Here is a 25,336-nt window from a genome sequence, read left to right as displayed (position 1 = left end):
ACATGGCCTCAAACATGTCAGTACTACAGCAGCTCTTGAAGGAAAGAAGAATAAGGAGCAGGATGATCAGCCCGACATGAGTCGGGTTAAAGTTCACGCGTATCAAATTAATATCCCTGGGAAGGCTGCATTCCTTCTAAATATTGGGAGTGAAACCACGTATCCGCTTATTAAAACAAATTACACTTTTTCATAAAAATGTTTAGTTACAAGAAGTTGCTGAAACATATTGCAAGTACTTGTCCGCCGGTGCCTCATGGCCCATTAATCAGACCAACCGAATCCTTGCCAGAGGTTTCTGTTGCTCCTATTTTAGCTGGAAATGCTAATTCAAAGAGACAGTGTTATTTCCTGTTCGTCTCACACTTCTTCCTGTTACCTGAGCCGCCTGCTCCTCCGACATGCTCCGGTTTCTCAGATTGCTGCGTTGGCAGAGTGATCCAACATCACCTATCGTCCTTAACATCTCTCTTTCTACTCCTGTTATGTCGACACACATCTGGAGTGTGTTCCTGTGTGTGTGTGTTTTTGTGCAGAGAGACGATGCAGTGTCCTGTTTCTGATCTCTCCCTCCTGCCTGCTCGGGCCAAAGAAGAAATATTGTGTGTTTGTGCAGGTCCGATGTTGTCAGACTTGCTGTCATACTTTCATTTTAAATGCTCTCATCTTACACACACACGCACACACACACACACACACACACACACACACACACACACACACACACACACACACACACACACACACACACACACACACACACACACACACACACACACACACACACACACACACGGCTGTAAAACAGAGGTACCTTTTTAGATCAGATTACCTTGCTCTGCTCCAGAAGGTCATAAAGGAGGGATATATTTACTATTTCTGTTGTTTGAACTTTTTTATCTTCAAAAATGTCTTAATGTTATTCAGAATCTTACTGATTATCAAAGGACAATATGTTGTTGTAAATTTGCCACAGTACATCATACCATAAAATGTGAAGTAATTCACATTTTCATTATATTTGCCTCTCAGATCCTCCGTCTGTTTTCTGATTTAAACTCTGTTCAGAGACCTCATTACCTTTCAGTAATTTATTTATTTATTTTTTTTGGGGGGGGGGGAGTGACAACAGATGTAGCTTCCTGTTTAATGTGTGCCCGCAGTAATAATGGGTGCTGATGAGGCTGGGTGTGCTGTGTGACCTGTGTCGTCTTGTGTTGGAGTGTGTTAACCAGCATGCTGATATGACCAGACCCCTATCATCAATCACACGCTTCTCTCACTTTGGTTGTCATCATGGTCTAAGCCAAGCTGCTTGAATAAGTCTGGTTTTATGTGTAGAGATAGAATACACTCACATCCTCAATTATCCCTTATTTAAAAAAAAAAAAAGATCAACGTATACGATACAATTCGGACAACTCTTAATGCAACATTGTTTGCCGATGCTCTTTGTGCTCCTGTAAGCATAACACGGCCTTTCATTGCTAACCTCATCTACCTCTGCTCCCTCCCTCCCTCGCCCGATCTAGCACTGCAGGGGCTTTTTAGTTTTAGTACACACAGTTCACCTCTTGTACAGTAACTGCTTTCAGACGGTAACATTTCAGTGAGGAGTCTCTTTCTCTACTGTGTCCAAAAAAGATGCATTGACCTCAGCAGTCAGGTGTAGGTGCAGAGGAAACGAGGAAACTTAGTGTAAAAAAGGAGCTTTCTGAAGTGTTTGAAGGAGACTGTGAATATCAGCGTCAATACTGCAGACTGAAGAAATACTACGCCACAAAGCTCACTCAAGTGGTTGTGTTAAAATCAGTCTATCACATCAGAATGGTCCTTTTGTTTTTACAAAATGTCGCCTTCATATGTCAAGAGACATGACATTTTTAATGTAATAGTAATGCTTCAGGTGAGTCACAGAAACACTATTATGTCAGGTATTAAAGGTGTTTTGATCAGTTATTTCGGGTGACATTTTTTCCTTGTTTTTTAGGTCATTCTTACCTCCAGACTTACAGGGTTGCAAATCATATTCAAACTGAATCAGAAAGACGGAGTGAAGAAGGATGGACTGCAGGAATAAAAGAGAGAATGGCTTGAGGACAAGGTAGAGGGAGGCATGTGTGGGTGGACAGGTCTCTGGTCATGACAGATAGCTGGCATTAGAGGGTGTCAGCTGGCAACTGTGGTACTGTTGGGAGAGAGATGAGCGTGGTGGAGAGGAGCAAGGAAGAGTGAAAGAGTTAATGGGCTGTTTGGCTCTCTTTAGCTTGTCTGCTGCTAATGGCCTCGCAACACAAGGATAGACAGCAGGAGAGAACACGCAAACACATGCAAATGCACACACTCGTACAGACACACACACGCCTGCTGTCTCCACTCTGGTTATGAGCCTGAGATGATTAACAGCTAATTAGAGCCCAATCTGGAAAGGCCATTAAAATCCTCTCACAGTAAAGGATTGTGCTGCTGTGCAAAACGGCAGCTTGTTTTTTATTGTTGCGAGTGAGAGTTGCATGGTTGGTAATGATGAAAATAAAAAATGCAGCAAAGGATATAAACATTGCATCAAACTGTAGCCTGGTTTGTGTTGCTCTGCTGTTGGAAGTGTCATAGTTCATCACTAATGTTTAGTCAAATATGTGTTGCATGGAAACAAATTATTGCAAGTGAGCGCCTGCACAGATTGTTGTTTAACCTCTCGGTTTACACAACACCGAAGGATGAAATGAAAAACTGCCGCTTTAAAATGTTGTGGAGAGGTTAGATTTTTTTTTTTTTTGTGACGAGCAGCTCGGTGTCAAGTCAAGCACACACCTTCACCATACTGAAGTGCCTACAGTACACTTAAATGCTTGCTTGTAAAGACACACTCCCTTACTCTTTGTCCACACACACACACATGCGTGCAGAGACAGCGGGATTTTGAGGCGGCATGCCACAGAGATCAGGGGCTGCTTGTTGTTTTTACCAGGAGGTCGAAGAAGAGGTTAAGAACTTGATCCCTCCTCCAGCAGATAACTACATGTCTCTGGGCACTGTCAGCCTCTCTGACATTCCACTATATATGACCACATCTCACTGTTCAGGTCTGCCAACCATTAGAGCCATAGCAGGTGATGCTGTGTATATGCTTGTGCGAGTCGGTGTGTGGTGTATACGTGTTGCACATCGGTGTTTACCTGTGCTGTCATGTGTCTTGGCTTCACTGGAGCTGCTGATACGGAGCAGTGTTAACCACATCCTGTTTTTTGGTATACAGTGGGAATTATTATAATGGACTGAATCAAGATTTTAGAGACCTTGCACGTCAAAGCAACAAGCAACTTCACCCCAAATTACATTTAAAAAAAAACTGTACACCATGGTTTTAGTATCTATTCTCTAAAAAACAAGAATATTGCATCACATGAAGAAAACTTCCAGACAAAGAAAAACATATTTTTCTCATCTCAGGGCAAAATGAGGGTTGGATTCATGACCATTCAACACTACTACCATGTTTCTAATGATACAAAGCTTCATGCAAATGTGTGAAGTATCCCTTTAAAGGAACATCACCGTTAAATCGTATCTGACAAATACAGATAGCTCATTTATTTTTCTACCAAAGTCGGCTTGCAATCGCTCTCTAGCCCGTTTGAAACCTACAGGGCCCATTTGCCGCTATGTGGTTCTCATGTTTGGTTCCTTTCAGTCATCTGTGCTCTTGCAGTGCTGCTGACAGACCTGCAAACCACACACATGGGAGAAACAGGCAGCACATTACTTTGGCCCTTTTCCCCTTTATAAGGCATCAGCTCAATCAAAGCAGTGACAGAGACGTCAGCTAAACTGCCCTCAGAACGAGTGAGATACTTTTCTCTTGTTCAATGGGTAAAGCCTACTGAGTGATAGGTCAGAAGTTGATACTGAGACGGCTGAACAGAGGTCACCAGCACAAGCAGTTAGCCCTCACTGTACGTTCCCAGCAACTCTCTGGGTAGAGACGTATCACCAAAGTATTCCCTCTTAAAATTAGTAAGATTGTCTCTTCAGTGTTTTTCTTTAACATAGCATATTCCTCTTTCTCCTGACCAATAGGAGATTGCACAGTGAAAGTTTTGTCAGCACCTATATATTGGAATTAATTGGATTTCAGATTTGCTAAACAGTACAGTCACAGCCTCTTTTTCTCATCGATCCAAGCACGACTTTGTCTTAAACGTTCCTTCATTTCTAAAATTAAGGAAAATGGTTAACTATCCATTTCCATTAATATTGATTTAGCAATCAGCCGATTTCTATCATAAGTAATTCAGAAGTCAAGAGCTTTAATCCATTTAAGATGACGACCATGGTTGACATAAGGGAGAAGCAGGAAGTTAACCCATGGGGATTTGGTTTGGGAACCGGATGGTTTTGGTCCTGGTACAAACCAGAGTATGGAAATTGGTCTGGTAGTTAGAGAGGTGCATTTCACTTCCAAAGTACAAGTCCCTTGAGCAAGGTGCTGAAACTCCAAATGCTGGAGGTGCCGCGTCAGAGCAGCCCACACTGACATCTCTCCATCCGAGCTTGTCCATAGGTCTGTTTGTGCTTGGTGTTTTTCGGATCTATGTGTAGCATGTTTCTAAATTAAGATATTGTACAAGGTGATGGACCAAACGTGGACAAAAAGTGAGTATTGGACCTAAACTTGCCAGACTGCCAGATGAGAAAATAATCACGAGGTCCATTTTGATATTTTTCATTTGCTTCAAGTATATCAGGGATTTTTTTGCATATTATTTATAGTTCCCTAGTGGTTAAAATTAGCCAGCTTTAAATGTAAAGTGGAAGCTCTCCTTATATCAGACCCCTAGAAGTGATTTGATTTAGCTTCAGACTTGATCTCACAGCTGTTAAGTAATCCAGCCTGCAGAGGTAAACATCTACATGGCTGCTCAGCGCCAACAGACAAGTGTCATATGAGCCAAATCACTTTAACCCGCACCCCCCAAATTCATGACATGAATGTCTTTGATCGTTGTCTTCTGATGTTTGTCACATTTATATGCTGACAGGTCTTCACACTTACAGTAATGATGTCATCATGGCAGTCATGTCCATTACCATGACAGTTTTTGATCAGATACAAAGAGCGGGTTGTTTCGGGGGGGGGGGGCTTTTTTGGAATCTGATAGGTAATTTAGAGTTCTGTGTGTTGTGACCAAAGTTAAACATTTTAAAGTATTGTTTATCACTACGCAGAACTGCTAAGCAGCTGTGTGTAAAAAAATCTGAAGAACACAAGACAAAAGTATGCCACCCCCCTCTCTTTCCCATAACACACATGACTCAGACCACCGACTACAAATGTCAAAGATCATAGCTGTTTACATGCACCTCTCATCCGCATGACTCTGTCTGATCAGACAGCAACTGGGACGCACATAATGCCGTTCCCACCATCCCCCACATCTTATCCTTACAGGAACCTTATGGGAATTCATGTGTGAGCTGAGGTAAACCACTGCAAGGACCAGTCACTAACCACTAAGATGTACTTATGCACTTGTGAATGACTGAGTGAGTGAAAATCTTACTGTCGTCTGGCCCAGTATGGTCTCATGTAGCAAAACACAGTTTGCCATGTTAGCCGAGTGCTAATCTATTCCCCCGGTGTCTCCACTGAAAGCTCTGTTGTATGATGGGAACTAGCATGTGGGGTACAGGAAGGTTATCTGGCTAATGTCAGCCAGCGCTCACTGTAGGGTATTGTCATGCACAAGGATGGACATGTTTACTGTGTGCTCAGTGTTTTACGAGCTGTCCCCCCCCTTCTCTTCTGCCTCCTCCTCTTCTTAGTCCTCCTCTTCAATGACGTAATGGAGAAGGCTGATGAGAGCCTGAGAAATGGGATGATCTACTGCTGCTGACATACTCACTCACTAATGTTGTCCTTCTCCCTTTTCCTGCACTCCTACACACTCTCATTTCGCTTCTGCCAAAGTACACGGAGATGCTTTTTTTTTTTTTTTCTTATAACACACTTCTTCACTCCAGTGCTTTATTTCTTAAACTCCAGGACATCTGTGGACTCCTGTTGTCATTTTCTTTTGTTTAAAAAAACAACAGTTTTGTCCATTGGTCAAAGCTTGAGGCAAAAGTTCACTGTTATTTAAAAACTACATTCTTTTAACTAAACATTATTTTTATTTGCAGCCAGGCATTGACAAGTGCATTATGTAAAACCATCTATCGTTTGTCTGTTAACTTTAAAGAAAAGCTGGAGAACATGGTAGAGACGACTTTCACAGTGTACATAAAAATGTTTGCAATTATTTTGTTGATGGGAAAGATGGAAATAATCTCATTTTACATTGTTCAAAACAATGAAAGTATTTAGTTGAACTTATCTAAAGCTTGTTTAGAATAATCCTCACATCAGTATCACATTATCGATAAAACATTGGAAATATGTCTATAGAGTTCTTTTAATTTACATTCTCTAATGTAAAAAGAGCTCGTGCCTTAATTTCCATAATTGATTGCGGAAAGTTTTAGTTAAATTAATTGCATTCTATCGTGCTTAAACATCATATTTAAAAAGTCCAGTATAATATCAAGATCTGCAAGGCAACATCATCAAATGCCTCGCTTTACATCCAGTAATTATCACTTTAGATATAAGTCAATTCTTGTTAACAGGAAGGTTTCCTTTATGTCCTTGTCTCTCTTGTTCCATATATGCACACAGAAACCCTCACTCACAGCCTGCAGCCCTTCATAACCCACCAGCCTAATAACCTCTCCTCCAAGGCCAACTACACTCGAGCTGATCAGTCGAGTTATTCATCCTAATCATCTCCACACAGCACTTAAAGACCTCACCACCTTCAGACAGATGGAGAGAGTGTCCAGCCCTTCAGCCGACTCTCTAATCATCTGAGACAACAATGCTCCTCTCAACAGCTATCCAAATATTCTCCCTGAAGCCTTCCTCTGTGACCCTGTGTTTAATCAACTCTGGCTGTTGACTTTGCCTCTACTCACTTGATCCCATTGTGGATGTGTCTTCTGGCAATAGTGATGTATTTGCTAGCTTGTTAGCCTTTCTGTATGGAGACAGACAGATGGTCACACTCTCTGCAGGTGCTTGTTAGCTGTTATAGAAGAGAGAGATTATGAACTTGTTGGGTTTTTCTATTCAGTTATTTTTTCATAAAAAATCTAGGTCTAGAGACCGTGGTATATTTACAGAGACCAAATGTTAATCTATCTATCGTCGGTTCGAGTCCCGGTTCGGACCAAATTTGGAAATTTGTCAGGTCGCTGAAGAGGTGCCAGACCACTTCCTGAACACTGCCCCCCCCCCCCCCCCCCCCCAACAGCTCCATCACTCTGTCTCTCCTTCAGCGCATGTCCATAGGATCCTGTGCATGAGTATGCCTATGTAAGTGTTGCATGTCGAACAGAGTGAAAACACCATTTCCCTGTAGCGGATCAATATAGTAAAATGAAATAAAAAATGATCAAGCTCTTGGAAACAGTGGCAAAGGAACACGTGTGCCTAACAGGAAGAAACCTCAAGCAGAACCAGAATAATTGGTGAAAAGCCATCTGCGTACAGGTTGGGTGAAGAAATTGGGATGGAGCGCAAGGCTGAAAGAGAGAGATGGATTTAGACCAACCTACTGAAAAACATAAAGATGAAGAAGACAAATAGCAACATAGACAACACAGGCTAATTGTAGAAATAACAATGAGAGTGAAAATAGGAACGCAAGCAGAAATTATTCTCATTATTAGTTGTATTTGCAAATACCACTTAGAGACATATTTACATGTGCACATTGAAATCCATAAATCTTTTTTTAAAGTCACAAAATACACAATAAAAGCAGAAACAAACCGGCAACATTAAAGAAGGCCGCTGAGTTTTTTTATGGAGAACATTAAAAAGCATTCACAGCGTTACAACCCAGACAGAGAAACTCTTACCTATCTTAATATCTTTTTCCGATATTTTAATTAAAACCGCTCTTCCATTTTATGCTTATTTATGTCATCATATTCGTCATTACCAAGCAGTAACAAAACAGAAAAAAGAAAAGACATCAACTCCAGCATTACAGCCTCCTGACTCTGAGTCAGCATCATTTACTTCCTCATTCGCCTCTCACTCAGCATTGTTTACTCCATTGCCTGTGCTGTAAATTGAAGTACTTAGTGCACTTCAACAGTCTACACGCTGCCATTTGTCTGACTGAGACCAAATCCAGCATGACATGTTTGTTTTGGGAAGATACTTTTCCAATCACTGCTCATTCTGCATCTTTTCACCCAAGAACTTGATATTCTTGCTTTCCAAGCGAGCGAGGGATAATAAGAGTGATGGGAGGAGTGCAAGAGAGAGAGTTAGATTGAGAGTTTCAGGTTCCACTTGCCAACGAGTGCCTCCGTTGACCCATAGCCAGAACTCTCACAGTTGTGACCTGTCTAATTAGAAGAGCAAGACGGAGGGGGAAAACTGAAGTAACACACACAACCCATCTGGGGCTCTCTGTGAGTGTGTGAATATGAGAATAAAGGAAATGGTTTGTTAGCTGTGCGGCTGCTCCAAGGCTTTTATTCCTTACGTCACCCGTTACTTTTTTTCCTTTTTCTTTCCTCTTCCATGTTGGGGGCCCCCTCTCTCTGCCGGCTGGCAACAGACTTTCTCTGCCTGCTTCAAAATGACAATCGGCTTCTCATTTACAGCGAGCTAATACGCCCTTTAATCAGAGTTCTTGTCAACCTCGGGGCAAGGCAACTCCAGAGGAGTTGATCCAACAGATCAGATGACTATAAGAAAGAGCAGAAGGGAAAGGGGTGTAGCATTTACAGTGAGTGAATAAGTAGAAGGGAAAATGAAAAGAGGCTGTTGTCGAAGGAAAGGAAAATCAAAAAAACGACGAATAATGAACGTGTGCTAAGTAAGAACAGTTTGGCTCGGGCTGAGGAGGGTTTTTTTTACATTTGGAAATCAACAAATCTGATGGTTTAATAAAACACACAATAAGAAATCAACATGACCAAACAACACTTTAACTACTGATTCTGTGGTTGAGCTCTGTTGTTCTTTTCATGTGAAAATGCATAATGTTTCGCTGTCACACATGCTGAATGTGGTTTTCAGGATGTTTTGAACAGCTCGTTCTTAAACAGTCATTGTAGTATATACAGACCTGACAAGTGTTTGCTTTATTCATCCGTAATCGATACAAAAGAAAACAGTCCGCCGCTGACAACATGTGCATTCGATTACACACCCACACTGGCATTGACACAAGCCCGGGCACATGCACTTACACCGGCTTCACGGTTGGCATGCAAATGAGTGCATTGATTTGTTAAGTGACATTTTAACATCCTCACGGACAGCTTTCCATAAGTCCTTAAAAGGGTTTTTTAGGGCCAATGAGGGAAGGAGGAGAGCATTCAGTGTCACCTCGTTAAAGCTGGGGTGAAATCCAGCTCAATCCAGACCATAAAGCTAACCACAAACCACAGCGAGGCACAGAAACCTTACTGATAGGCTCAGTGCAACTCAACAAACCTGTAGCAGGGACACACACTATTACTTCAGCACAAAGAAAGATCATCACTAAAAAAAAGTCCAGCGTGAGGTGGAAAGAGATAAACATAAATCTCTGGAAAGCAGAAAAAACTTTTTTTTTTTTTTTTTTTTTTTTGGATGAGACTACGCTGAGAAGCCACCGAGAGGAGATTAGAGGTTCTCGCTTTTGCTCCTCAGGACTCCTGAGTAATCCTGGTTTAATGTCAACCAGCTGCTTAATTGCAATCACTTCATGTCTCGTGTCTTGTGTTTCAAAAATATGGAGAGCATGCCTCGAAGTCTGCAAGCTGTATTTCTCCCTCCGAATGGTGGGATATTGACGGACACATAGTCAAACTGTCATTCTTTGATTGTTTTTGTGTGGGGGTTTTTTTGACATTAATTTCAAACTCCAGCCACAGATGTTTCTGAGAGAAATGAATTAAGGTAATCTGAGACTTTCACATGGACTGCCATGTTCTTCCGAACACTGTTTCATGGAATTCATCATGAAGCTGCAAACTAGCGAGAAAGCGCAGTGAGATTAAGATTCTGGGAGAGAAAAATAGAAGAAGCATTGAAGTGTGGAGAGAAGTGAATAATTGGGTTTTTCACATTGGAGAATATTCAAGATGATTGTTTCCATTGGAATCAACTCACAGCGCACAACAAAGGGGAACCCCTATGCTTCAAAGGTGTACTTTGTCAAATCCTTAACAATAGAAATGTGGGATTCCAGCGTCTTCTACCCCCTATCAGCATTTACATAAAGGCATGCTAAATTATTCATTAATTATCAGAGAGTCCCCCGTGGATGGAGATGACACACACACTGGCTGCTAATTGGCCCATCAATAATCTTTCCCTGTTCTCCTGAAGTGGCACCAGATCCAACCTCAGGAATCTGCTATCTGCCCCAACCTTCTGCCTCACTGTTCCCACAGTGTGGAGCAATACGAGGAGACGTTTCAGCACCTGCTCACCTGGCACAGTATTAATGGGTCATTAGCACACAACTTAGTCCTGTGCTTTATTTCTAGTTATCTGTGAAGTAGATTCCTCACATGCAGTCTCATACTACAGCTATAGCTATAGTTCTGTGATGCTCTTGTTGATTTGAGTACTGAAACTATATTATCATCTCGTCAGTCTTTGGAAAGTTGAACTAACTCTGCTCAACAGTTATATTCATTTTGAACCTTTAGGAAAAACACGTCGGTCAACCCACCTATCCTCAATTTACAAAAGAAGACAAAATAAGGATGGATTTTTTTTTTTTTTGCTTTTTTGTTTTTGGAGCAATAAATCAACATCAGTTCAGTAAATACACTGGGACAATACTATGCAAAAAAACCAGATTATAGGTTATAATTCTGTATAACCCCCAAATTAAAGGCAGAGTAATAATTCCCTTTTATATAATACAAAGAGTGTGGCACCAGAGGCACTGAATGAATGTAGTAACATAGGTTATTATCAATTATTAAAATGGGGACCTACAGCTAATATTCACGAGCAAGGATGTTTTCTGTTTACTTCACAGGCAAGGAAGATATTCTTTGCATCTTTTAAATGTAGTCCACAGGGGTTAAGTTCCTACACCAGGACTTTAGTCAAAGACTACTGCTGTGAGACCGACAGTGAAGGAACAAACAAATAACATGATATAGAGCTTATAATGCCAACACAGCACATACACACGTCTGAACACTCGCCCTTATTCTCCCTCTTCAAATGTTGCTTGAAAGTGATTTCCATAAAGGCGGGCCTCCAGAGAGGGAGCAGCAATAACATGGCTGCTCTTTGTTTCCCCATGCTGATTGACAGTAGATTGCAGTTCACATTAAATGCCCATCAAGCCCAGCTTTACTTCCAGAAACTGGGGCGCAGTGCTTGTCAAAGGTCAATCCCAATGCATAATGAACTGATCTCTCACTCACAGACTTACATACACGCATGATTGAACCCCAGTCAACCTGCTATTAAAGTGAGTATGAATAAAGAGATTTTCCCTGGCTTACAATGTAGCATTAATAACAAATGATTTTTTAAAAAAAAGCATTGCCTTGTGACACAAGCCTTTAAACACACTTAACACTGTGTGAACATGTTGTTACCAGAGGGACAGATCGACATGGAGTCTAGACTTTTTAGCGTCTTGGGGTGTTCTGTTATATCTTAATACTTAATGTTAGCTAAGTGTTTATTGTAGCATTAACCCTTAGTTCAGCTCTTGACAGAAAATGTTGCCATGTGAGTCACCCGGAATGGAAAAGAAGAGACAAATATCTCTCCAACTGTTAATGTTGTCAAGTGTACAGCTGTGGCATTACCCTAAATGCCAATAAGTGTAATCACCATAAAAGAACAATATACACCAATTAGTTCACCTACGAGGAAAAATACTCAAATAGAGAAAGCATCACATTCAGAGAGAACTCAGCTCCCACTATAAGATAAACCAAGGCACTTCAACAAGATCTGTCATCTCCTTCAATACCTTGAAGATTTAAAATCTGTAACTGATAACTATGATTAAATGGCATAGATAACCCCAGAGAAGGATGAGTGGGCAGTTGTTTCCTTTAGTTGCTAGACGCTCTTTTTTTATGTTTGTTGACTGGTCTGTTTGCTTGTTTGTTTGTTTTTTAAATTATTTTTATATTAAATAAAAGGTGCTCCCTTTTAGTAGTACACTTAGGGTTTTCCCACTATTGTCTCTAAACTCTCTGAAATGTAAAATGTTGATTTCTCGCATAAGACTTGGAGTAAACAGGAAAAGGGATGACGTACAGAGCATTGCCCATCCATTGGATCCAAACCACAATTTTTACTCTGATGGAATTGTTTACATCACAGTCGGCTCTTCACCAGGTCAACAATAACGACCACAACCATACTCGTCCTGTAAACTAAAGGGTCTGATAGGCTGTTTAATGAAAGGAGTGGTGACCCATATAACCTGCCCAGAGAGATCAACATGACCAAACAATGAACAATAAAAAGTCAATCAAAAGCACATCATGCTCCCAGAACTGGAAGGAGGACAATTATACGTCAAACTCTTACATGTTTTGTTTAGTATGTTTGTATTGGTTGAAGACAACGAAGAGGAAAGGAGGGAATATTAATGATTGTTCTTGTATTTCGCCTCCCGTTTTAGGCTTTTAATAAGAGCAGATTATGTAGTTTGTAACTGTGAAAAGAAAATCCAGTCTGTGTTCAAGTTTCAGTAAAAACATCCTCAAACCTCAGCCACACACAGGAGCCGTCTCCTCTTTATAGCTGTTCTCTCCTCCCTGATTGAAAGTTGTAATTAAGCGAGCAGGGAAGAATTAGATGCAGAATGAGCTGTCAGAAAGTCACATTTAAGTGAGGGATGCGCTGGTCTCTGCAGTAAAAATTTAAATGATATAAATTGCCATTTAAGTGAAGCACAGGCTAATGTTTTGTCACAAATTAATGTGACACAAGGCAGCAATGACAATCAAGGGCTGCCTCATTCTAATTTGGTCGTGTTTAGAGGGCTTTTGTGAGGCGACAGCTTTACACAAATTAACACAATTGCCTGTTTTTATGAGGAAACCATAAATGTTTTTTACCTCCTTTGCCGGCTAATGAGGAGAGAAAACGGCTTGTGTTTTAGCATTATGGCGAGACGTCTGCAGAGGAGCTGGTCCACAACCAGCGGGGAAAAGAACAAAGACAGAGGCTGAAACGGCTCCCTGATGGACTACACCAGTTCTCTAATGTTTTGATGCTCCCACATGATCAGATATGGAATTACTGTGCGTTTTGCTTATTAAAGAAATCATTGACAGATTCTGTCACAGGAACAATAAACCAAAATGTTTCCGCTTTCTCATCTTTGAGGGGAGTTAATTATAACTGCTGTTGGGTGATTTTATGAGGAACATGTTTTGGTTGAATATGGTTGTTAAATGTTCTGCATGGTTTTTTTTTCATTTTACAATAATCATACTTCTGTGTCCTTTCTTCTACTTTCAGGCTCTAGAGAGCGAGTTTGTGTCCTGCCAGCTCCACCAGTGGATCGATCTGATCTTTGGCTACAAGCAGCAGGGACCTGAGGCCACCAGAGCCCTCAACGTTTTCTATTATCTCACCTATGAAGGTGCAGTCAACCTGAGCTCCATCAATGACCCCATGCTCAGAGAGGTGAGGCTGATACGTGCATACACACACACATATTAGTATACATTAGTGTATTTACCATGCGGCTGGATTTACCTCCCATGGCAGATAAAGCTGACTAAAGGGAAAAATGCCCAGTTACTGTAAGTGAGAAGGCTTTTGTACTCTCAAATGGATGCTTAATCTGACTATATTACAAAGCATCTGTCCATTTGCTGTATCTATTTTTCAGGGATATTTCTGATGCTATTAGCCATGTTAAATTGGTTTTAGAATGGGACGCAAGAGCTGTTCGAACAATCCTCTGGCAGGTTTTGCTGAGCAAAGTGTCCCCCCCCACCACCACTACCACCTTGTAAAAGCTTTCCACCAAGTGCTCCACTTTAACGCCTTAAAGCCTCCTCCTTGGCTTTCATTCATTATTCATCCCCTTCACTTTGAACTGCAGACACATAAGCTACACCGACCTGCCCGAAAGCCAACACACACAACACAGAAAAGAAAAGAAAAACAGAAAGCTTTCCAACAGTAAAACACCAGCCCTGACAACTTCAACAATCTGAGTTTAGAGGCAGTTAGCCAGCGGCAGGCCAGTTGACCCTGCTCACATCAGCCCTGCAGACGTCTGGGTGGCATTTTATAGAAAGTGGCATTAATCGTTTTATTATTCTGATCTGGATAGGGCCATACCGAGATGTTATACACAGATTACAATTGGGGGGGGGGGGGGGGGGGGGGTTGGTGCTAGGTGTGCAATAATGTTCTTAATATTACACCAGAATACACACTACCTAGGTTATACAAAAAAAATCTTGTCAGACCCAAAATCAACAAAATATCTTCTCAGATAGTTCATAATGACAAAATGTGACAACAGAGGGAGGATGACAAATGATGGCAGACAGACAATCTAATTTTTACCAACTTATTTTCAAAAAGAAAACCAGGGCTGGGTTTTTATTAAGCCTTTTCTGATTGTGCAGCTGCATCAGCTTCTTGCACCATTTGCAATTAGTTTTACCACTATTGCTGTTTTTAAGAGCCTACCAATTAATGTGCTGGTGGAGCAAAATGTTTTTAATATCTACATGAGTTATTGACTATAAACCTGAGTTATCCTTTAAGCAAAGGTCCTTCTAGCATTGAGGTGTAGACAGAGAGGAGTTCCAAGAATATCAAGCAGCCCAGCAGCCTCTTGCTTCCTCGTTCTGCTGCCCTTCATGCTCAGTGACTGGAGAATCACGGGCACCAGGGGCAGTTCTTTGATTTATCACCCTATTCACCCCAATTCCCATCCAGATGTGCTTTGGCCTTTAGCTACACACACACACACACACACACACACACACACACACACATGCAGATTCATTTGCAGGGTGCAACGGTCATTTCCACACCCAGCACATTCATTACCCATTGTTCAGGTTAACACACAACCACAAAATTGGATCACCAATAGACCAAGCTGTTCCAGTGACAATGAGGTTGATAAATCAATACAGTGACAGGATGCCACCGGAGATGGATGTATGCAATAAGAGTGGTATCTAAATAACACTTCCTGCCTCCTTGCCTTGTGGGTACAGGAATGCAGATTTTGGCTTTTATGTTACATTATATTACATGACCCGTTTTTTCAATGCATATTTGACTTTTTGGCAGCTAAATGTCAATAAATGAAAAAAAAAGTTAAAAGATAATTCAAGAAAATAAACTAGACCAACATATATGTGTCCCTTAAGAGCTTACTTCATGTGCACTGGGTTAGATTTTATTTGGTTGTAATTCTGTTAAACATTCCAGATTTTACCAATGAGTGGGACTCATCAAACCTTTCAAAATTAAACTCAAATTTCAGCATTTATGTGAGTTAAAAAAAGAATAAAATAGCAACCTCCCAGGAGGAAAAAAGTGAATGTTTGTTGTTTTCTCCTCTTACTCCCCCGTCTGATTCTGTCAGTCCAATCTGCTGCCTCTCACCTTCTGTAAACACCCTCCGTCTGAGCGCTTTAATTAGTTAAATAAACCAATGTAGCCTTATCCCTGTGAGCTAAGACCAGGCTCTCCTTCAACTCTGTTTTGTGCGGAAGGAAGTGTGCCCTGACTGTTCAGAAGGTGGAAACCGAGTTCCAGGCCTGGGCCTCGTCACGGCAGGGCGCTGGGGGTGGCTGAGGGGCAGCAGGAGCTTGGAGACGCAGGGCTTTGGGCCTGAAAATGTCCCCAGAGTCCTCCATTACTGAGTGACAACTCTTTCTGACTGAGCCGTGGTCTGGGCTGGGCTTGGTTGCAGGCCTCGTGGCTGTTCATTGTCAGGGGGATGGGTCACAGACGTGTGTTTGTGTGTGTATATTTTGGTGGGAATAAGTTGGTGTAGTGGGGTAGAGACTTCTGTTTCCCTGAAGAGCTGTTTGGCAGCCGCTACCTCCCATCTACCCAAACCCAAACTTCCTCACTCACACATGCCTACACACACAAACACTAGAGTTTTGTGTTGCTTATACATCGATATGTTTGTACATACATATGTATGTATACACGCATCCATTGGCATGTGTATATTTACGTGTATTCATCAGCATAAATGCATTCGGCCTTGTGTTTATGTGTGCCTTTCTGTTCTGGGAGAGAGTTTGGAATATCTCAACACAGATTAGGGAATGCTGTGGAGGCCACTGCTGTGTTTTTCAAAACCATGATTACTTCCTGTCCTGCCTCCACCACAAGTCAAAACTTACCTACCCCCTCCCTTCTCCTATGGTGCTGTGTGTGTGTGTGTGTGTGTGTGTGTGTGTGTGTGTGTGTGTGCAGATGCATTCATGTGTATGTGTGTGCATGGCATGCATGCACATCTGTGTTGCCTCAGTGTATAAAGAGAAACACACCCTGTTGCCTTCTCATCGTTGTACAGGGCTTCCCCTCTTTCACATGTGATTATGGAAAATCCCACAGCCTCTCACACCATCGACAAAACACAGAGCCCTGTCTGAATTGTCTAGCATTTGCGTAATTCGGCAGAAGAAGGGGAAATACACCCACGCGAGTGAACCTGCTGTGACGCTTAGTCAAAGTCACTCACCATACCAAAGGCTCTCTAGTTTATTTGCTTTGGAAGATCATCTCTGAACTGTATTCAATTAATTTTGAAGTATGGTCGTCTAAAGCTGACGAAACAAAGCGCCCCGCCTGGATGCATGTCTACAACACAAGGCCATTGTGGTTATTCTTTTATTCTTTTCATAGAGCAAACGCTGTTGGGTTGATTTGCATAAAAGAAACATGATTTACATGGAGATCCATCTTGTCAAGTGGCTGAGTAAATCAAACGGCATGCTGGGACATCAGAGCAGAGGGCGTCTCAGCCATTTAAATGTAAAGAATATAGAAAACCTTCATCAGACATGGGCCAGTGCCCCCAAAAGAGATTGGCCTTTAGGGTGGCCCCTCATATAATCACCTGAGCAGTGCATTGGCATATAGGGAGAGGACATGCTGACCTAGACTCAGCCACTTTCCGATGTTCCGCAGCCTCATAAATGTCAGAGCTGAACTTAATGAAGATAGGTTGAGTGACTTTGAAGAGTCTTCTTCACATTAGCTTTAGTAAAATGCTTCGGTCTATAGGCAGAGGAGAGGGGAGGCTCTTTGACCTTGAATGATGCACTGATGTCCTCTCAATAACAGACTCTCTGCGGGTGAGATGGAAAACGTTGAGACTCTCTGTCATGATCTATAATGAGGTCATGTTACGTACGTAGGTGTTTTTATATTTATTAACATTAGAATACACTTGATCCTGAATTAAAAACCTTAATAATTGTTCCCTTAATAAACGAACATGTATAACTGAATTAGGGGAGTGCCTCTTCCAAAGCTAGCATTAGTGCACACTTGCATGTGTTTACATCAGTGTCAGCTCACAGTTAATGCACTTTTGGCTCAAAAACGAAACCTCAGACACTCTTGTTAATGAGAAAATGGTTTTTCAAAAAGTTTCCAATTGGTTGAGCTAGTACCAAACCACAAAGCTGGCCTTACTGGTGCTCCTCAACCGTATTTGCAACATGCAAATAGTATTTCTTTTACCATTTATTTATCTTTTATACCTACTTTATTAATTGCCGAGCACAGGCACAAGTAGAACCTGTGGACATGCATTAATGGAGAGATGACATCAGACTGTGGCAGATGCCCCCACTGGAAGGCGCCCCCTGAGCTGGTGGGGTTTCAGTGCCTTGCTCAAGGGCATCTTGGCAGTTGGTCTGGCACCTCTCCAGCTCCAAGACCAACTTCCATATTTTGGTCCGTATCGGGACTTGAACCTGCGACTCTCCAGTTCCAAACCCATCCCTCCGGACTGCGCTACTGCCGCCCCATACAGAAGAGGACTTCATTGTGACAAGCTGTTATACAAGGTTAAAACAGACGAGCAAAATAAGTAGCTAAGAAAGAGCACTTGAAGTAGAAAAAATGTAAGCCGTTGAGTTTGATTTAAGAGGATATGATCTAATGGTGACTTTTCTACGATTATATAAAAATACTTTCTATGGACAATTGTTAAAAATTGTTGCGTGATTCCGGCAGTACAAAACATGTTCTAGATGGTTGCGATCTCTCCTTCTTCTCTACCCCTCTCCCGTCTCTGGTTAGTTTCAGACAATGGCTATGTGCACTGTAACTTCCCAACCTTTTTCTCATGGAATTACCATTTGCAGGCCTCGACCATGAGCTCATTCTCACAGGCCTCGCCAAGTCAGGCTCAAACCTCTCAGCCTGCACACTACACACAAGCTGTCACTCCCACACAGCCAGTCACAGTGCACACCAACACACTGACGGCTCTGTCATCATTTTATGTCGGCCATTTTCTCCCTGCTTATCCCTATTTATAAACCATCTACCATGATGAGCGTGACAGATTGTCTCACTTATAGCAGTTTCTTCTAAAAGAATTCAGAATAGTGATGCATCTCCTGTTTACTTTGTTTCAGAAATGTTCTGTTTAATTATTTGTTTTACTATTTTTGCAAGTGCCTGACCTTTTAACTATTTGCATTGCTTCTCAGTTCTTTATTTTATTAAAAACAGAGTACTTTGGTTGTGTTTTGGCTGCGGCTCAGACAAATGAGGCATTTGAGTCTGTTTTCACCATAATTGACCATTTTACCTACTTAGCAATCTGAAAATATAATGTCAGGATAACCAGTAATATAAAGTGTTGGAGGAGATTATTCATGTGATTGTTATTGTGGTGTATGTGGAGTATTGGGATATCGTGTGTAGGTCCATGCATGTGTACGCTGCTGTGGGTGTGTTCACTCCCGTGCTCGCTGTCCTGACAGTGAGCTGTGTGATGATGTCCAGAGGCCGCTGGGCCGGCGTCTGCTCTGACATTTATGGTTCTATACCTCTTCATTAACACCACCTAACCAGCCTTACAAGCCCGCCCGCCCAGACTGCCTCCTATTCTGTGTGTGACTTGTGGAGGATTAATTGGTTTGCGTGTGTGGAAGACAGTATATGTCCAACAGTGAAAAAGTGTGGTTGTGTTTGTGTGCGTGGCAGGGTTTTGTATTCATCTGTGTTTTGTTTAGTTGAGATTCACTGGACTGTTGTGATTTAACTAAACAGTGTGAAAACAAAAACTGCTCAACCTGTTTTTTTAGCCCTTCTCCAGTTGTATCTTTAACTCTGATGTCTATCTGTTAGATGATAATGATTCTGTAATTAGTTTTACAGATAATTAATTCTCTCAATGACTCAAAAAGACATTGTTTAATTTTAAAGTAAATAGCTGATACCAATATCTTTTCTATATGTTCAATTGTATAAGAAATGTACAACTGTGATATCCCTTAACATCATGTAACACAAACGTATCATCCCTCTTAGCAAAGACTTGTTTTGACCTTTTCAGTTCTGAAAAGAAGAGAAATTTCCTAACTCTCTTTTTTTCCCCACCATTCCTTCCTCCTTATCTGTTTCTCTCTCTGGAGGCTGTGGAGGCTCAGATCAGGAGTTTTGGACAGACCCCCTGCCAGTTGCTGATCGAGCCACACCCACCCCGAAGCTCGGCCATGCAAGTGGTGAGTAATCCACGAAAGCATCTTTAAAACACACGCATACTACTTCATTACTGAGCCCTGAGTTTTTAAAATACTATAAAAAAAAATAAAGGTCTGTAGCCAACTGAGCTGCATTATCAACTCTTTCAGCTGCTTGTTTTATGCCGTCTCTAAATTTTGGTGGCCGTGATGTTAGGGCTCTGCTTTGCTTCATAAAATTCTTCTTTTTCCGTTTTCGACTCACTCTTTTCATCCTGTATTTGCCTCTTGTCTTCTCCTTATCCGTCTACAACTGTGGGAAAATAAAGTCGAGCGTTTGAAAGCATCTCCTCTCTCATCATTAGCGAGGTGTGTGTGAAAGGGGGAGATCACATGCGTTGGTGTGCATGTGTGTTCAGTAAAGAGCTATGCTGGGCAAAGGCACAGCTTTGTGCTGGAAACCTGGGTCTGAGCCAGGTTTTCTACCTGAGCTGCAAGCAGAGGAGATCAGCCACGGAGAGAAATGAACAGCAGCCCTGAAGTGACGGCTTTTTAAGGGCCAAGGAGTGCAGTCAGCTTGCCTGTCTGTGATGGACCCAAGGCCCCATGAGTCCCTATTAGTGTGGTGTCCCTGTGGCGCTGACAGCTGGCTGTAGACCACCACCCAACGCACACATGCACACTCAGACAAAAACTAAGACTGGGGCTTTGAATACACCTCACTTATGGAAAAAATTCCGATGTAATGTTTTTATATTTATTCTGTAAACATAGTTTTTAAATTGATATTCAGATGCCATTATTCAAACACATTTCTGACCCTCCCTCACCTTTTCGTTTTCCTTCAGAACACCCTGTTCTTTGATTCTACTTGTTCTTGGCCTTGACTTTCTCTCTGTCCTCTCTCATGTGAGCGTGTTGTCAAAGTGCCGGCATCCGCGCACACCGGTGGTAATGATACTGTCAGTGCGTGTGGTTAGCTGTCAGACGCACCGGATTCACTCAGGTCTATTCCTGATGTTAACATTGATGTTCCTCTTCTTTACACGCAAGCCGGAAAATGGGCTCTGTCTTAGAGCTGTTAAGTACAAACAGTCTGTAAACGCCTCTAAAGAAGCTCCTGTCTAACCAGGAAACTGAGTGATGACTCAGGGAAGTGTGTATGTGTAGAAAGTAGGACGTTTCTCTTTATTCAAAAGCCTAAGCATCAATGTACTGCTATCTATATTCATAACATGACATAAGTAGAACTCTGATTTAGTGTGATCAAATGTTTAAGTCAGTAATCATCATTAAAACATTTATCTTGTTATAAAGTGTGGAATTGAAAGTGAGGAGTTTTTTGTGCTGTTTTTGTGTGGTATTACTTGGAGGGAGGTTTTATTCAGTAAAACATTGATAAGACTGAACATTGACTGATGGTTAATGCATATTGTAGTTCCAATGTTACTCATAAGAATGTCATGGATTGGTAAGTGTGAAAAAGAGTTGAGCACAACGAATTTAGCAAGTTCTTAGTTTCAAGTGCTCTCTTAGTACGCTCAGGAACACTTACTCTGTTTGTTAAGACCCATCTGGGCATGTTTTAAAACATAGTATAAATGAATGCCAATACATTCAGTTATTTGTTGTAGTTTTTTAAACATAAGTTCGGTTCAATCCCCTCTGTATCCCTCATTTACTCCCACAGGATGCGTCACATGTCCTTGTCTCACTTCCTGAGGGGAATAAAAGATGAAGATGTGTTTACATACTGGTTCTGATGTCACTGATGGTGGAAACATGCTCCTTGTGTCAAGCTGTTCTCAAACATGTTTCTGCACAGGCAACACATATTCCTGAATCAAAGGAAACCTTAACAGACTGTTTAGTCCTTTGTGCCACCTTTCAGAATGAATTCACTTGATCCAAACATTTTCTGCATCACTGTTTCCAGTTGATGTCTCGTCCTTTCCATACAAACCAGTATCTGAGGCCTGTACTGCTAAAATATTGCTTACTGCTATCCTGCTCAAACTTCCTAACTTTCTCTCTTTCTTCTTTTTTTTCCTCCCTTTCCTCTTGTCTACTCATCGCTCTGACACCGGCTTCATCGCTCTTTTTCTGTTTAATTTTTGCTCTATGTCTGCTGCTCCATATCTCGGCTCTACGTCCCCCCTCCCCCCTGTGATCCCTGTGTCGCGTTGTCCATCCTGCGGGCCCTGAACAGTATCTTCTCCTGCAGACCCCGATGATGTTTACAGAGCAGATGCAGCAGGATGTAATCATGGTGCTGAAGTTCCCGTCTAACTCTCCCGTGACTCACGTAGCAGCAAACACCCAGCCGGGTCTGACGTCACCTGCCATCATCACTGTCACTGCAAACCGCCTCTTTGCTGTCAACAAGTGGCACGGCTTGACAGGTGAGTCAAGTTCATGTATTTGTATATTCACATGAACTCACACCCTCAGAGATGCATGCCATCAGAAGTTTTGTCATTTTTACACTACTTATTCTGCTTTTCTTTTCAGGCTAGCAAAGCAAATATTTTGCTACCTCAGAATAATTCTTATTTTCTCGGTTCAGCTCTCTTCTAATTTATCAAAATCTCAGGCTGACCCATCTCGTCTCTGTATAATGGATGTTGATTTGGGAGACAGTTGACTGTGTCTCCTTGATAGCATTATCAAATGTGACACTTGCAGCAGCCAGCATTAGGTCTCACGTCCACCTCCATACGTCAGACTCTCACTCCACTAAACCTTATTTATCCAGCAGCCCTTCTGCTCCTTGAAGAAACATTACGTTTGATATCTCTGACTTTATGACGATGGTGAAGGCTTATCTGTTTTCAGTAGCACACACAATGACCATCCATGCGCACCACAGACCAGACTGATTAGCCTCATTGGTTTGTAGAGCTGGTGTTCTAAACAAGATGTGGGCTGTGGAGAAGTCGTTCGTTAATTGCATGAATTTACTCCAGTCTTCTCGTGTGGTAAAACAGATGAAAGATAAAATAAATTTTGTACACACACATACAGTGATTGCCTGAAAAATTAAAAATGCATTACTCAGATTTATGCATATAGAAGTGTTTAAATAAATACAATATATAGCCAACTTTAAGTTTTACAAAAATTCATGATAAAAAATTGATTAGAAAGAGTTCTTTAACAAAATGTTGACATGTCTGATTAATATCTGTTACCGCAACAAAGTTTGTCTGACAACAGAGAGAATTTTAATGTCAAGTTTAGCTCAGTGAAATGATGTTTGCCATTCTTTATGATATTCTGATATTCTGATATACTTGATTTAACAAAAACAACATTGTTTATAATTCTTTGAACAGCTTGATGAGCCTGAAAAAAATATTTTTCCCATCTTTCCACTATACTACTTTTGTCCCCTGTTCTCAGTTAGCTTAGCAAAATGTGCTAGCTGCCTGAAGCTTCAGGCAGCTAACACATTATGCTAAGTGGCTCGGTTGAGCCTGAATTAAGAGTCACATTGACTGAGGCCGTGGAAGTTTGTTCTATAATTGATGTGTAGTTTTAAAAAACTCTTTGGGCCAGCAGGTGACACACAGGCTTTATAGTTATTATTTCCAGTCTGTTATAATGACCTGAAAGCTAGCATCTATTCCACAAGGCCACATGATTAAAATATTAATCCAATCTGTCTTCTTTTTTGTCAGGTCATCAGAGCTCAACGGTGCAGGACCAGCAGTACCAGCTACCAGTGGAAATAGACCCTCTGATAGGTATGCTGTCATTTAAAACAGTAAAAGAACTCAAACACACACACACACAGATATTCTTTACATCGTAAGAGCTCATATATGCATGAAATTATGTTTTTTTTCATGTGGATTTGTATATGAATCCTGCTGGCGTCTCAGTGAGTCATGGTGGCGTGCCGTGCCGTGTCCCTGGACAGTAGATCAGAGTTGTTTCTCAGCCTCTGCCCTGGTTCACTCCTTATGATATAGGCCCTGCTCTCACACTGAACCATTTGCATGCAAATTGGAATGCAATGAGCTGTGGCCTGGGCCGGCATTTCATCATCAACTCCCCCCTCTTTCCCCCCTCTCCTCTCCATCGTCCCTCCCCTCCCTCTCTTCTGCATCCTCTTTGGTTTAATTTGAGCTGAGGGAAAGGACGCGTGTCAATGGGAATGAATATGAATGTGGTAATAATGTGTGATTGAAAATGCACCACGGACGGCTGTCAGGACAATATGGGCGCCTCTCATCCTTCACGACTTGTTGATGAGCAGGAGAAGAGTGCCGGGCGGCGGTGATGTATGGGATGCACTGGTGAAGCATGGCGAGAAGAGCCACTTCTCTTTGCTCCCCTGCAGCCTCGCACACATCTGCAATGAGGGCTGTTCTTTCTCTGTGATGTTATGGTCAATCGTTGTCTCAGCCGACCGTTTCCATACCTTCTTTTTTTCTTTTTTTTTTTACCACTTGACGGCTGAAGATAACCAGGGTTTAGTCTCACATATTCATCTTTATCTGCGTGCATTGTATGTCTCTCCTCCTCTACAGACAGTCAGAATGAAAGAAATCAGTGTCTCAGACTCAGGATTTATGCATTCATTACATGTCTCATGACAGCTTTATAGTGGCTTTGTGTGGCTTGTTACTCAAAGCCAATTTTAGCTTTTAAATCTTCAGTGTTTTTCAGTTGTTTGTTGTCTAATCACATAGGTTCATTGTGTTCTCACATTTAGTCATTTTAAAAAACTGGGCTCAAGTAACGCTCTGAATTCAGTCCAACACAGATTTATTTATAAAGCGCATTTAAAAAGAACAAAAGTTGAACAAAGTGCTGAACAATTAAACAATGAAAAGACGATACATCACAGACCAATCTTCTTAAACCTGGGCACAATCTATGTACTGAGTGATGGATGTTTTTGTGCGTTTGGCTGTGTGTGTGTGTCTGTTTAAGGGGAGGCAGAGGATTTTTTTTTCCGTCCTTGTCAGTAATATATTTACACTGTTTGCATTCCAGGAGGAGTCTGAGCTAAACACAGTAAATTGAGGATGAGTGTTGAGCCAGCTGTGGTTTTGGGAAATGTTAAAAATGGGTTGAAATACTGCTTTTTGCAGCCATACTGGACTTTCTCACTTTATACACTATACTATACTTTTTTTCTCAGACACCTGTTCTCGAGAGAGAGAGAGAGAGAGAGAGAGAGAGAGAGAGAGAGAGAGAGAGAGAGAGAGAGAGAGAGAGAGAGAGAGAGAGAGAGAGAGAGAGAGAGAGAGAGAGAGAGAGAGAGAGAGAGAGAGAGAGAGAGAGAGAGAGAGAGAGAGAGAGAGAGAGAGAGAGAGAGAGAGAGAGAGAGAGAGAGAGAGAGAGAGAGAACCACTTATGGAACAGAAAAGGTCAATAAATTAGCTTTCTAACTGACCATTGACGAAGTTACACAAGAGGACTCTACAATGTGTGTACTGACGAGTGTGGTGTGCATATTTTGTAAAGACTGTACACTCTCTGTCATCACTCCCAGACTCTCTCGGAAAATCTGAAGTTCTGTAAACTTAACCTCCGGGATGTTTTATGGATTCTCCCACAAATCTTCTTTGCA

At 41.6% G+C, this 25,336-nt stretch overlaps 1 protein-coding gene across 9 annotated transcripts in view; it reads left to right on the top strand.

Annotated features, from left to right (window-relative positions):
• Positions 1 to 25,336, top strand: part of lrba (LPS-responsive vesicle trafficking, beach and anchor containing) — a 179,920-nt gene that overhangs the window by 140,387 nt on the left and 14,197 nt on the right. For 5 of the 9 annotated variants that reach the window (XM_079338037.1, XM_079338042.1, XM_079338039.1 and 2 more), the window contains 4 exons: positions 13,568 to 13,735; positions 19,705 to 19,794; positions 21,962 to 22,154; positions 23,433 to 23,498. In XM_079338037.1, the coding sequence (XP_079194163.1) occupies positions 13,568 to 13,735; positions 19,705 to 19,794; positions 21,962 to 22,154; positions 23,433 to 23,498 (517 nt within the window). The remainder of the gene's footprint in view (positions 1 to 13,567; positions 13,736 to 19,704; positions 19,795 to 21,961; positions 22,155 to 23,432; positions 23,499 to 25,336) is intronic. The other 4 variants (XM_079338044.1, XM_079338043.1, XM_079338041.1 and 1 more) reach the window with 1 other exon arrangement.

This window comes from Symphodus melops (genome assembly GCF_947650265.1).
Source record: "Symphodus melops genome assembly, chromosome: 2".
Lineage (NCBI taxonomy): Eukaryota > Metazoa > Chordata > Actinopteri > Labriformes > Labridae > Symphodus > Symphodus melops.
The sequence above is the reverse complement of the archived record's forward strand: the minus strand, read 5'-3'. Positions and strand labels throughout refer to the sequence as shown.